Raw genomic sequence first — 13,767 nt, forward strand, 5'->3', positions numbered from 1 at the left:
ACATCTCCACTAACAGAGATCAAACCCTCATGATGCCATAGCCTCTGCACAACTGCAACAGCAAACCACTCCAATAGCCAAGCAGGATTTAACTCTGCACAGGAAACAAATGCATGCAAGAAAAGCAAGATCTTAAACACCAGCCTCCACACCTTTAAAGGTCTACAGATAACATTGATCAGGATTTTGCAGACATTAACACTGCTCACAGGTACAGCATGCCAGCACCTGCCCTGAAGGCTCAGAGCACCACCTGCTTCATAGATTATTTTCATTCTGTCCTGAAAGCTACATAAACACAAATATTCCAGCAAACTACTGAATAGAACCAGGTCCTAAAAAACTTTACGGAACTCGGCCCTTAAAGACCAGGGAAAGAGACTTCAACAAGACTAATCCCTCTGAGTCTGAGCCACTGAGCCCCGGCAGTCAGGGCTGTCACTCCCCAGGTGGGCGCTGCACTGGGGAAGGGGTGACTGGCAGAGGATGAGCAGAATTCCACACCATATAAATTTATTAAGCTATCTTTAGTACTCTGAGTCATGGAGATCAGGGCTCAGCCTATGACCAGTGCAAGTGTGTATTCTTCACTATTTTCTTGCAGATTCCCAGAGAACACAGTAGGTGTGCAACCACTACCCACCCAGCAGCTTGCTTGCAAAGCATCAGACAGGTTTTATGTCTATGCACTGTTTGAGATCAGTGACAAGGAAGATTAAGCTACTTAGTTTTGGGTCTATCCTGTATGTAAGTAACAGCACTCACTGACACACAGGACCAAAAGGGTCCTGGCCCTGTAATCACATATTCCCTTTCCCTAGAATGTACACAAGCTTCCCATTAAAAGCAATCAGATTTTTGTCCCAGACACTCTGAGCATGTTCTACAACCCCCTCCAATGCTTTCCTTTTCTAAATGCAGGTCTCCATACTTTATATCCACTTGTTCCTGTGCAAGTGCTGCCCTTGAGCAGGGGTTATCCTTCCAGTGCCTGTTCCCCAGAGCACACACAGTGACCATATCCCCTTGGCCTTCTTTCCTGTTTTTGTCTGAGCAAAATTCTGCACGTTCTCTACTTCTAATTTGCTCAATGACTATTCCTTATCAAAGGATTTGAAAGCCCTGGGAAAAGAGAGCAGGAATGTAACGGGGTTGACAGAAACAAACACATATTAATAAAAGGGTCTGAGAAGTGGCAGGATTACACCACTTACCAGGTGTTCTCATATTCCCTGTAGGCATTTGACAGTAAGTTCATACTAAAACCCAGAAATTATAGTCCTGTTATCTAGTGGCAGGTAAAAGTTAATATCAATTACCTATCTTTCGCTACAAAAAAAATAGAATACGGACCTTCCCTCTTAGCCTATACTTCGCACCTTTAAATTACATCAGTATAACATGACTTTACAGTCCTTACATGCTAAAAAAAGCCAACCCACGCAAAATTGACAACATATATTAACTTATCTTGCTCTAAATACTTAATACCATCAGTCTCAGCCATCTTCTACTGTTCAGTTACTAGTTTTCACCTCTAAGCAAGCTAGGATATCTAACACACCGTTCCCCTGACAGATCACTCTTCGGGAATAGTCCATATTCCTTCCTCCTGAACAGGACAACCTACCTTCCTTCTAGAACACACCAGAAAATACATACGGAATCGACATTCATACAGCATTAGGATTTATGTCAAGCGTTTATCCCAGGCAAGCGGACAAGTTATTCGCTTTATCATGATGTTAAGAGCCTGCTAGAAACCTGTTGTGCTAAAGAAGGCAGTAATGGAACAGTTTTCAAACTATTTTAGTGGATAGTAATTAAAAACCCAACTTTTCAAAAGTTTGCGTATACATACATGCAAATCTACTCAAGAGACAAAGATGAAAAAAAGAAACAAGAAGGTCCTTATCTGGATGAATAATTAACAAAGTGACCATAAAACCTAGTTTTAAGCAAACTACTATACTCCTTCAGCAGAAAGAATCTAGTTTTGTGTCCATGATAAAAAGCCCTTTCATGAAAGGGGGAACTCTTTTTTTTTTTCTGTGCATCAATTGGTTTTCTGTCCATGTCCTTGCTTCCTTTCCCAGCTCCCTGAGACACACTCTTCAGTTACCAGCTATTTTCCCTCACAGTAATTTTTCCCATTCATGGAACCATTTCTAAATTTTTAGTTTATTTCTAGTGTAGCCCTTCAGCCAAATCCTGGCATTACCAAAACTGCTACATGGCTAGCAACACAGACTCTGCCAAGTTTCAGTGGACGAGTTATTCTGTCACACATTTCTGGAAGCACCCATTCCCACAGTTTTTTTAATTGAGTGAAAACTCATTTCTGTAGGTGTCCACTAGTTTTCTTCTGTCATTTTTTCTCCACTGGTCTCTAGCTCCTCCTTATGTCCTTCAGCCCAATATTAAACCTGCTCCACATTGTAACTGTTAACCACTCTTTCACTTCAATATTCCAAATGCCAACTTCAGACCCTGACATGTTCTACATGCACTGCTTGGCTCAACTTTGGGGACAAGCAGTTGCTATTTGTTACCCCCTTGGCAGTTTTTGTTTTCATACTACAAGGTGTCCTTACCAAAAAAAAAAAAACAGCTTCCTGAAGGATTTTTGTCAAATGATATTTTTGGATGTGAACAAACATCTCAAGTATTCAATCACTATGATTCAGGGAATAAATAGTTAAATGTTACTAATGCAATCTAGTGTAGCTCAACAAATGTTGGGGCCCGGAGCCAAAACTTAGCCAGTTTCTCTGCCTAAGACAGATTGCTATCTTACTGGAAAGACTTTTGATTGCAACACAAAAGAACTAGAAATAAAACAAAGAAAATAATATCTAGTTTTACTGGTAACAATTTTCAAGTACAGAACATGTCCCCACTGCTTCATTTGGCTTTATCAACCAGAACACAAGCCACTTTCTGGTCCCTGGCCAAGGGATGAAGAGTCTCATTTATGGAAGTTTAAGGGCAAAAGTCACATTTGACAGGTTTGGAAAGCCTGATCTTCAAACTACTCAGGAAAACATTATGAATTACAAATGAAGTGGCCTCTCCTCCATTTGCAAAATAAATGGCATTTGCCTTGAAACAAAGACGACTACAAGCAATTCAAACAGACACTTCTTCAGAAAAAAGTCAAAAGCTACAAAGCTAACTTGACATGTCTGCTCTTTACTGGCAAAGAGAGCTTCCAGGGATCTCACTATCTCCACAATGTTTTAAAAATTCAACCATATGCAGTAAGACTGACAGCTTTAAATCCTGAAAACAGAAGGTTTACTTTTTTTAGTAATTCATTTCATTTAATGAAACCCTTCCACATACTTATTTCTATATGTTCTCTTTATATTTATTTCCTTTCTCTCATTTCCAGAACATTTTTCTATCAAAATTAAAGTTGCTCCAGGGCTCTTTTTCCAAATGAATTGCCAGCATCCTAGATGCTGTGAAGTGAAAAGGATTTGTAAAGTGAACACAGAAAATACCATGCCCAAAATTGTGCACAAACACAAGCTGATTTCTTGAGGAAGTCTTTGGGAGGAAAAAGCCTTGCCCACTTACTCTAAGGTCTCATTTCTCTAAACTTTAGGACAGATTTTGTTAATCTGTGATTGGAACAGAAACCTGATTATTCAAGATGCTGAGGGCTGAAAAATCCACTTCCTCCATCTCCTGAGGAAGACACTTCAGCTTTCAAATAATGACACTTTTTTAGCTGCAAAACCTCAGCAAGTGTTCAGAGTCAACACAATCACAGGTTAAGCTGAACTAAATTCTGCAGAAACATGTATTCTAGGAATACATGTAGGAATACTCCCGCTAAAAACACATTGAGAAATAGTAAGAGTACAACTGAAGATTTTGCTGTATGGCTCATTTTTATGGCTTGATGAGGAAAAAGAAAGGCAAACAGAGTGAAGATGTCAGCTTTTGTAAAGCAGAGTGCTACATGCAATGGCTAGTACAACTGCGCTGGCCTTTTTGACTTCATGCACCTATGTATCATAAGGAGGGATACTAAGCATTAATATATTTAACACTCAATGTCTCCAGATAGAGTAAAAGGATACCCACAACCCTAAAACAGTAGGAAGTCATCCTCCATTATGCCAGCCCTCCCTTAAAGCTTCCAGAGAACACTGCTGAGGTCCCTCTGAATGGCAGCACAACCACCTGGTGCACCAGCCACTCCTCCCAGTGGGGTATCAGCTGCAACATGCTAGGGCGCAATCTGTCCCATCATCTGTGTCATGAAAGAAAGTTTTAAACAGAATTGGACCTGATATCAAACCTTTGGGTACTTCACTAGCGGCTGGCCTTCAGCTGGACTTTGTGCTGCTCATCACCAACCTAAGAGATTGGTTTTCAATCCAACCACAGGTCCTCCAGCATGGAATTCCGCCTGCAGCGATAAGAACACACCTCTGTACCCAGCCTAAGTGAGAGGCCCCAGGCACTCCCTGCAGTCCAAGACCTGCAGAGCTGCACCCCCTTTTTTGGTCAAGGCCTCTGATGTTACAGGGGTAGTTGCTACAATGACTGCTGAGATCGTGCAGCATGCCACCACTGCTCCTGAGTGCATATAGGCTGATCGCAATACAGTCCATGGTCTCCATCTGTGCTGCTCTGCCTGTTTGCAGCACTCTGGGAGCTATGCTCTAGGCTAGGCTGTTATACAGGCCTGTCCTAAGTAATAGCTAAAAAGGTGCTTGGCCCTCCCTAACCAGGGGTCAACTAGAACAAAAGCTCCAACCTCTCTTTGATCAAGTACACCTGACAGAGCTCAGAGCTCCTTGCTAGAAGTCCAGGTCTCCTTACAGCTTGTTTCCTGGCAGCAGAAAGCACCCCAGTTGTTCAAAGGGTTATCAGAAGTCCGTTGGCAATCCTAGAAGTTCCCAGAACATTTAGAAGCAGAACCCAGGAACTGCTGCACCAGCTGCTGCTTCCGCTAGGTGTGCTCTGAACCCGCTTAAAGAACCCAACCAACCTTTATATTAAGTGTATTCCCATACCCTTGCTATAACTCAGTTATTACCTGTGAGATAGTTTATATGGCCAACCTTATGATAAAGGAAATTAAGTGAAGCCAGCAAAGCTAGAAGGGTGTTAACATTCTCAGCATCTGGCCAATTTGTTTACAAACCACTTGCACTTTTCCTTAAGTTAACCATTGTTGCTAGGCATTCTTGAATGCACATTTAAAGAAATTACATACAACCAAATGTGACTAAAAGACTAGGAAAAAAATCCAGGGGTAATGATGCATTCCAATTACACAGTTGTCGTGGTTCAGCCTCAGTCATCAACTAAACACCACGCAGCCGCTCACTCACTCCCCCCACCCCTGCAGGATCGGGGAGAGACTCGGAAGAGCAAAAGAACTTGTGGGTTGAGATAAGCACAGTTTAATAATTACAATAAAAATAAATACAATAATTATTATTATAATAGCAGTAATGATCATAAAATGGAAAATGAAAAAAGGGAAAAAACGGAAACACAAACGATACAACCGCTCACCACCTCACGTCCCTGAGCCATGACTGCTGCCTCCCTTCCCCAGCCAGCCCCTCCCAGTTAACGTACCGGGCATGGTGTTACATGATATGGAATATCCCTTTGGTCAGTTTGAACCCGCTCTCTTAGCTGTGCCCCCTCCCCTCCCGGCTTCTTGTGCACCCAGCAGAGCCTGGGAAGCTAGAAAAGTCCTTGACTAGTGCAAGCGCTACCCAGCAACAGCCTAAACATCTGTGTGTTATCTCAACATTGTTTTCATACTAAGTCCAAAGCACAGCACTATGCCAGCTGCAGTGAAGAAAAGTAACTATCCCTGCTAAAACCATGACAACAGTTAACAGCAAAACTGCATAAGCAATTTCACGGTTGTTTTCCATGCAAAAGGAAACAGTTTCAGCCAAAGAGAATACTTAAATGTTCTTGTTTTGTGGAAAGTATTTAAGAATTCTGTTTCTAGACCCGAGTCCACTGCACTAGTGACATGAATAGAGTTACTCTGTCATGTGAGCTAGAGCGCTACTTACTGCCTTTCATCATCTGAAAGTGATGCAATAAAATCTTCCTTCCCTTTTTGCTTTAAAAGCTTACAAGGACACAGCCATTCATTTCTTTTTCAGCTGCATAATTTCTGTGAGTCTTCCAGAGAAGACATCATGAAAAGACAGGGAAAAGGTGAAGTTGCACCCCCGATTCCTGAGAACTCCAGCTACCTAGAAGTGATTTCTTTTTGGTCCTGTAAGCAACATGCCACAATGCACACCTGCAGTGCAAGTGAGCCATAACAATGGGGTTTTTGGAGATGGACCCCAGATTTCTGCACACAACCGTAACAAATCACCCCAAAACATCCATTCTGCTCCACATTTTTCAGCAACAGTGGAGCGATGCCTTTATCCCTGATAGCTGCTGATCAAGGAGCCCAACATTAGCAAGCTCCATCAGAGCTCAATTGTACATAAGCAGGTCCAGAGGAGGCCACAGAAATGACCCGAGGGCTGGAGCCCCTCTGCTGTGAGGCCAGGCCGGGAGAGCTGGGGTTGTTCAGCCTGGAGAAGGCTGCGGGGAGACCTTATTGCAGCCTTACAGTGCTTGAAGGGAGACTACAGGAAGGATGGGGCAACCTCTTTAGCAAGGCCTGTTGTGACAGGACAAGGGGTGATAGTTTTAAACTAAAGGAGGCTAGATTTAGACTGGATACAAGGAAGAAATTTTTTATATGAGGGTGGTGAAACCCTGGTCCAGGTTGCCCAGAGAGGTTGTGGAGGCCCCATCCCTAGAGACATTCCAGGGCAGGCTGGACAAGACTCTGAGCAACCTGATCTGGTCGAAGATGTCCCTGCTCACTGCAGGGGGGCTGGACTAGATGGCCTCTAAAGGTCCCTTCCAACCCAAACCATTCGATGATTGTATGATAAACAAATGCAGGCAGCTCACAGGAAGCCCACTGTCTCCTTTCAGTGTCTGCACAGAGATGGCAGTGTTTTGGTAGTTGATGGGTACACACAGAGCCTTTAGCACAGTCTGAAGGATCATATCCCAGATTTCCTAAAGTAGAAAGTCACAAGTATTTTGTCTTGAGTATCACAGGGATACCTTATTCCCTGCTCAAGCAGCACAGAAAGTGTGGGGAGGGAACAAGAACCCTCAAGAAGTTCAGTGTCTCCCTAACAAAATCAACTGCCATCAGACATAACACTTTTAGAGAGGTGCACGCAGGTACTCAGAGCAGGGCTATGGGTGTCACAAGCAGTAAACAGATCCCACAGCAGTCTCAGACCCTAAACACATGGGAAAAGTTTAACCCAACCTTTTCAAAGCTTTAGGTCAGCCAAGTTTGAAAGTACCAACACTTCAGCAGGATAAAGGGGAAAACAGAAAAATATCACGCTCACAGCAGAATTTCAACTTTAGCATTTGGTCCAGAAGGACTAAAAGTCTGCATACACCTGCACGAACAGCAGACTAAATATGACAAAGTTCTCTGAGAATATTTACAGATATTGATCAGAAGCATGCACATTGTGCAGAGTCCTGACACAATGAGTTGTCCGCATCTGTGGTGCAAGAAATTCAGCAAGACTATAGTGGCACAAAGGCCTGGGTTTCTGCTTTAACAGGTACTGACAGAGGAGAAATACCTTAAAAATATTCACCTGTAAGAGGAGTCCAGCACAGCATATTAGCTGGAAACCCAGACCCCAGAATCTGAATGTTCCAGCAAAGTCAAGCACCCCCAATGTAAAATACGGTAGAGGACTTATTTCTTCTGTTGAATCATGGATGGTAGGAGGCAGTGGCTCCAAGGAAGAGGACATTTAACACTATACCCATTGCTGGGTAGGAAATCAGCACAGAGCACAAGTTTGACACCCCTGTGTCTGAAGGCAGCGCTAGAGGGCTGCAGTCTGACCAGTGCAGGCTGATCAGGCAAACCCCAGTACTCTCCCTTGCTCTCAGCCTCATGAGCCAGAGCCACAGGAAGAGCAGATTTCATCAGCTAATTTGGGTCAATGGCTACTCACAAGCCTCAGCAATTACCACAAAAGGCCAGGAGATACAACAGTGAAAAGTTACATCTTAGAGGGTCGCTTCCCAATATAGTATGGCACTGGGTCAAGTCTAATGTTTCCCCAGGGCTCAAAGCCCCAAGGTATGGCTAGTGCTAGTCTAAAGGAAGATGAGGAAGAAGAGGAAGAACAATCTCCAACAGGAGTTCTACAGCTCTCTTACAAAACTTGTGGGTGCCTAAGACATACTCACCATAAATACAAGAGTAACAGAGCAACAACCCAACATTTGCCCACTGACCCCAAGTACTGACTCACTCATGACAAGTTAAGCAAAGCCATGTCTGGAAGTGCTTAGGAATGTAATGCACAAACTGGAGAATGAAGAGACTGGCACCCTGTCTTTCCAGTACGATCAGGAAGAGCTAAAGGGACACTACACCCTGTCTAACATTCATCTACTGTACACAAGCTTCTCTTTACAGTTACTGGAAAAAACAGAAAAAGTTATCATGTCTCAAAACAAAACAAATGCAGTTGTATGCATACAGTCACTGCTGTGATCCATGTGTACACAAAGAAAATTCAGTGAGGAATGTAAACTGACACCATTGTTTGCTGCGACGTTCGACTTCCTATAGCATTCACCAATAACAAAATAAAGGATGAGTAGTCTAGTGGTTTCAGAAAGTTTCTCTAAGTTTTATAAACACAATCTAATATAGAACATAAGATTGTTCAGCACCGCCCTGTATTTGAGACAAAACCCAACAACAGATATACTTTGATCACCACGAAATACACTTTGCTCAAACAAAACAAAACTTCAGCTTTCAAATCGATTCTTGAACCAAAGTAATAGTGTCCAGAAAGCTAAGGCTAGTTCAAGAAGCCATGAAAAATTGCATTCCAGGCAGAAGACATTTTCTGCCCTACATGTTTCTTTAATAGAGAACTAATTGAGGAAAAAAATACATATCATCATTTTACAAAAAAAATAAGCATTATCAAACAAACATTGATTTTAACTCTCAAATACAGTCTATAACGACAACTCGAAAGGCAAAATGTTTTCATTTAATAGAATGTCCGGGGGGCACCAAACCTGTGATTTCATTGAACAGAACTAAACTGGTCTAAAAAGTCTAATTCCAACAAAAGGAGATATTACCTCCCTCCTGTCCAGGCCACTCAACCCCACTATGTCTTACATGCCGATATTATGACTTATCTGACCTCACAGAAACCAAGGTCAGGAAGCTGCACAGGTTTTGCTGCAGCTCTAGTTTGCTGGTCTGCCACAGGGTTGGAAAAATGCAGGTGGTGGCACAAGGAAAACTGAACTCTGCCACAGGACTGTTCTTTTCAGGGACAGCCAAACATCAGATCTGCTTAGAGTGGAGTTTTACAACACAAATCTTGATGCAAACGTGAAGGGGCGGAAAGAAAAGCAAAAAAAGAGAAAAAAAAAAAAAGTGGTACTTTTAGAAGGTTCCTGAAGAAGCCAATTTTTAGTTACTGATATTCCAAACCTATCAGTGAGCATGGAGAGAGACTGGGAACTGCTCCTAGCAGTGTTGCAAGTGAATGAAAAATTAGGCAGCAACAGAATGAAGTGGTCTGACCAACGTAGCCATGCAGCATTAAACACTTGCAATCACTGTAAAGAAAAAGGAGTATTTTGTCCACAGGCACTCAAGGGCTCTACGCAACACTAACAGGAGTTTTACTTTTGATTCTTCAGAGAGTTGTTAAGAAAAACCTGAAGCACACAAGCATACGCTTTGGACTTTAAACTACTCAGCACTGTCAAGTTCCAAGCTGAAGCCAGCCAGACTTTACCAAGTATTTGATGCTATAGGGAACAGTGTGAAGTAGGCTCAAACTTCACGTCATGATGTGTCTTGTTTCCCATTTAAAATACCCTTACCTCCCACACAGACAATTTTGTGCTTATTTGAAAGTCTAAAGTGTGGATCAGCCGTGACATTTGATGAATGGCTTGCTAGCGTTAAACAAGTGATCTTATTTCCTTGCAAAAGTAGCCTCCAGAGCAAGCCTGTAAGCATCTCAAACTGTATGACAACATCAAGGCTATCAAAGAAATCAGTATTTTATGTTAACTAGTTAATGATTTTACATACACATTCCGTAAGTACAGATTTAGATAGACAGCTATCACATGAAACTTCATCTGAAAGAAATTAGGAAAACTAAAGACATGGGAATCAGTGAAGCCATTTTGAAAGTAAATTCTAAAGTTTTTAATTATTCAGTTGTCATGCCTATTCTCAAGCGTATAAAATGAAGTACTACAGTCAGTTAAGATAACACACAAAGGATTCTCACGTCTTTCATCAGCTTCCATGCAGTTTTTACAGATGGTGAAGTAGTTTCAGACCTGTTTTGTTAGATCATTATCTAATCTGTAAGTCAGTACTGCTACATTCTAAAATACAAGATTGAGCATGTGCAGCAGAAAATTCCACAAGGCAATCGTCCGCAGGCTGAGAACAAGCATGCATGCATAGCGCGTTAACAACACAATTACTTCTACTTACAGAAACAACCATGCTCTCCCACTAAATCTAAGATTCCGTGAATTCTTACAAGAATAACCAGAATTTGTAAATAAAGATTTTTAACTGTGCAAGGATTAAAACATCTTCAGAGCAGATAAAAAGCTCCTGCAACTAAATTGCTCTACCAGCATTTGTTTGCTTTCAACGAAACATTAAGTTTCACAAATCTGAGCAATTAATTCCTGTCATTTTTTTTAAAGCTACTACTAACAATCCTATTTAAAGAACTTACAAGTTAAATTCCTGAAGAGCAATAAGGCCTACAGCCATTTCAGACGCATGCCACGCCTTTATTTTACCGATCAAAATCAGATCAAAAGGTTTGTTTGCATATTCAGGACTCTGGTAGAGTCAAAAATGCTCAGACTGTAGGAAGAATAAATAAGTTGGGCACCAAATTCAAACTAGTTTTGGACATGACTATTGATGTTCAAATTTAGGAACTCTACGTCTTGGAGTGCTTAACCATATACAAAACAGTCATTAACTTAGCCTTAAGTATTCTATCTTCCAAATACTCAATACCTAGTCTTGGCATTACTCTAGTTATACGCGTAGTTTTCAATAGTTTGATTACACACACAAATATTTAATATTTCTACATTAAAATTGTATTCAATTAAGTATTTGCTTGAGCAGTCTACCACAAAGTAAAAATTTCTTATATACTACATTATACCTGCAACTTTGTCCCGAATAAGTTTTGCAGATTCAACTTCGCCAATACTGCTAAATAGACTCCGTAACTCATCTTGCGTCATGTTCTGAGGGAGGTAGTTCACAATTAAATTTGTTCTACCAATATCATCCCTGCAATCTTCAGCCATGTGATCTTCATAACCATTAGACATTTTATAATATCTGCAAAGAGAAAAAAAGCCAAATAAGTTCTAGATCTTTGTATTTCAATAAGCCAAACTTTCTCCACCTGAAATAAGTTTGAATATTTATTTTTAGAGAACTGAGAACAAGCAACTGTTTCAACTACGCATTTTTTCCACTCACAAAAACAAAACATTATTTGTTGAAAATTCCAGAACAATTCATTCTTTCAAACAAGCATGGCATTTTACAAAGCTATGTACCATTAAAGAGCTCTTAAGGGTTTGGTTCCCCCCCCCCATGTTCACAAAAACCATCCAGACAGATTTTGTACATATTCATGTAAACACTGTTCACAACAGCTGAGTTAAAATCAGGTTCCCCATGTCCAGGTACTTGGCTGGCCAGAATCAAAACTGCCACCTCAACCTTAATTACAACCTTATGCCCAGAACTCTTAAAAGAGTAGCAGCAGCCAGATTTACTAGACCCAGTTCAGTATTTCAACTTTAGACTATTTATTTTCTAAATGTTTCTCCTTTACTCATTGCTTATCACGCATCTTAAGGCCCCGTTACTGTTAAATGTTTACCTTTGGGTGACTGCTTAATTGCATACACGAAACAGATGAATCTGTACCGGAACACTAACTTTTGTGCATATTGAGTTTTTGCTAAATTTCCTGGTTTTGCACGTTTTTAAAGAAAGCCTTGAGAAAACATCCAGAAATTCCATCACAAGAAGATATTCTCTGGCTTAGTCAGCCATCAGCAGGGACCAAATCCTGACATTTCAGATACAGGGGACATCTACAACTCCAACTCACAACAGACCCAAGCCACTCTTCCTTCATGGCCTGCCAGAATAGTAGGTTTTAAAGCACTTTTACAACTAATTTGAAATTGTCAATATCAGGATACCTAAACCCTATTCCTGCAACAGGAGAAAAATGAGGTCTAGCAAATTCAAGAAGCCTGGACTGGCATGTTCTTTCTGGAAAACACCACCACCAGGAAGCTATTTTCTTGTATGGTTCCAGACTCTGGTTCTCAAGCTTGCTGCTGCGGCTTTGTTCATCCTCTCAGCCCAAGAGTGCTAAACATCTCTAGCTCCAGAACAACATGGTTTTGTTTAACAGCTCTTAACAACCGCTGTGAAGCACACAGAATTAACAGAAAAGCTGCTAAAACCCTGAAGTTAATTCATGGCCTCCTGATGCTCAGTTCAGCGCTCCTCCTCTTAAGTCATCACTCTTCGTGCATTTTACCACAGAATCCAAACACTCTGGCAGCATACAGATGTCTCCATTTACACCATAAAGTTGCAGTAATGTCTAAGTACGAATGTGTTTCCAACTCAGACTCCACCAGTGTTTGGCATAAGACCAAACACTTATTTTTGGATGAAATTCAGAGGGAGTTAGTTGCAAGTCTACCTTAAAGTTTAGCATAAACCTTCCAAGTTCACCATGAAATCTGCTTCTTGGTGAATCTCCCAGTGCCACTGCAGAAGAATTACCACAGGCTCAAAGATGAACTTTGCGTTTACTTTAATGGAACTTCTGGCCATTACACTCATTTGGCCAAAAGAATAATGTATAAGATGCTGTAAATAAGCAACTAGTATTAAAATTCCTCTAGCTGCAGCTTGCTTGAGAACCGAGCATGTTGTCTGAAGCAGGTATCACTAGCACAGTGCTAACCTTGCCTCAGGGGATAGTCGATCTGAGCTGAATTAGAACAGTTTAAGATATTATTGCTTCTCAGCCATCACGAAAACATCAGGTCAGGTGTTCAGAGGATGCAAAAGCTTCTAGATCATCTCAATGCAGAGCGAGCCAGCAAGCCCTACAGCACCATGTAGTTAATACTGGATACGTTTGCCAATTTATTTTTGCATTAAGATGGGTCAGAAGCATTCATACAACCACATATGATTCTCAAATAAGGTGATTTTGACTTACAGCCATTAACACCACAAGACAACTGTGTTTTCTGTGAAACTCCAGGCACTGCTGCCCTCTGTGCTAAGGGCCTGAGCAGCAATGGTACCCGGCTTTATTTTACAGATCAGGATCTACTAAAGGATGAGCCTTTCCTGGGACTGCACCGCTACTGACAACTAGAAGTTGAATAATGGAAAAAGTCAGGAACAGCAGCTAGAAATCCTGAGTCTAGAAAGGAATTGCCACCTGCAGGAAGGGACTTTCGGTCCCCTCCCCAGTAGCCATTGTTAAATCACATTTGGCGTTTCATTTCATACTTTCTCCTTGTGAAGGTCAGATTTTTGTTTTAAATGGCAATAACAGAGTACACCAT

The 13,767-nt window shown here is 41.4% G+C and overlaps 1 protein-coding gene across 4 annotated transcripts in view; it reads right to left on the minus strand.

Annotated features, from left to right (window-relative positions):
• The window catches only part of ELAVL1 (ELAV like RNA binding protein 1), a 42,209-nt gene that overhangs the window by 19,406 nt on the left and 9,036 nt on the right, over positions 1–13,767 (minus strand). For 2 of the 4 annotated variants that reach the window (XM_064469631.1, XM_064469630.1), the window contains one exon: positions 11,307–11,488. In XM_064469631.1, coding sequence (XP_064325701.1) covers positions 11,307–11,478 — 172 coding nt within the window. In that variant the 5' untranslated portion in view covers positions 11,479–11,488. Of the gene's footprint in view, positions 1–11,306; positions 11,491–13,767 lie in introns of all 4 variants that reach the window. The other 2 variants (XM_064469628.1, XM_064469632.1) reach the window with 1 other exon arrangement.

Source organism: Phalacrocorax carbo, chromosome 19, assembly GCF_963921805.1.
Source record: "Phalacrocorax carbo chromosome 19, bPhaCar2.1, whole genome shotgun sequence".
NCBI lineage: Eukaryota > Metazoa > Chordata > Aves > Suliformes > Phalacrocoracidae > Phalacrocorax > Phalacrocorax carbo.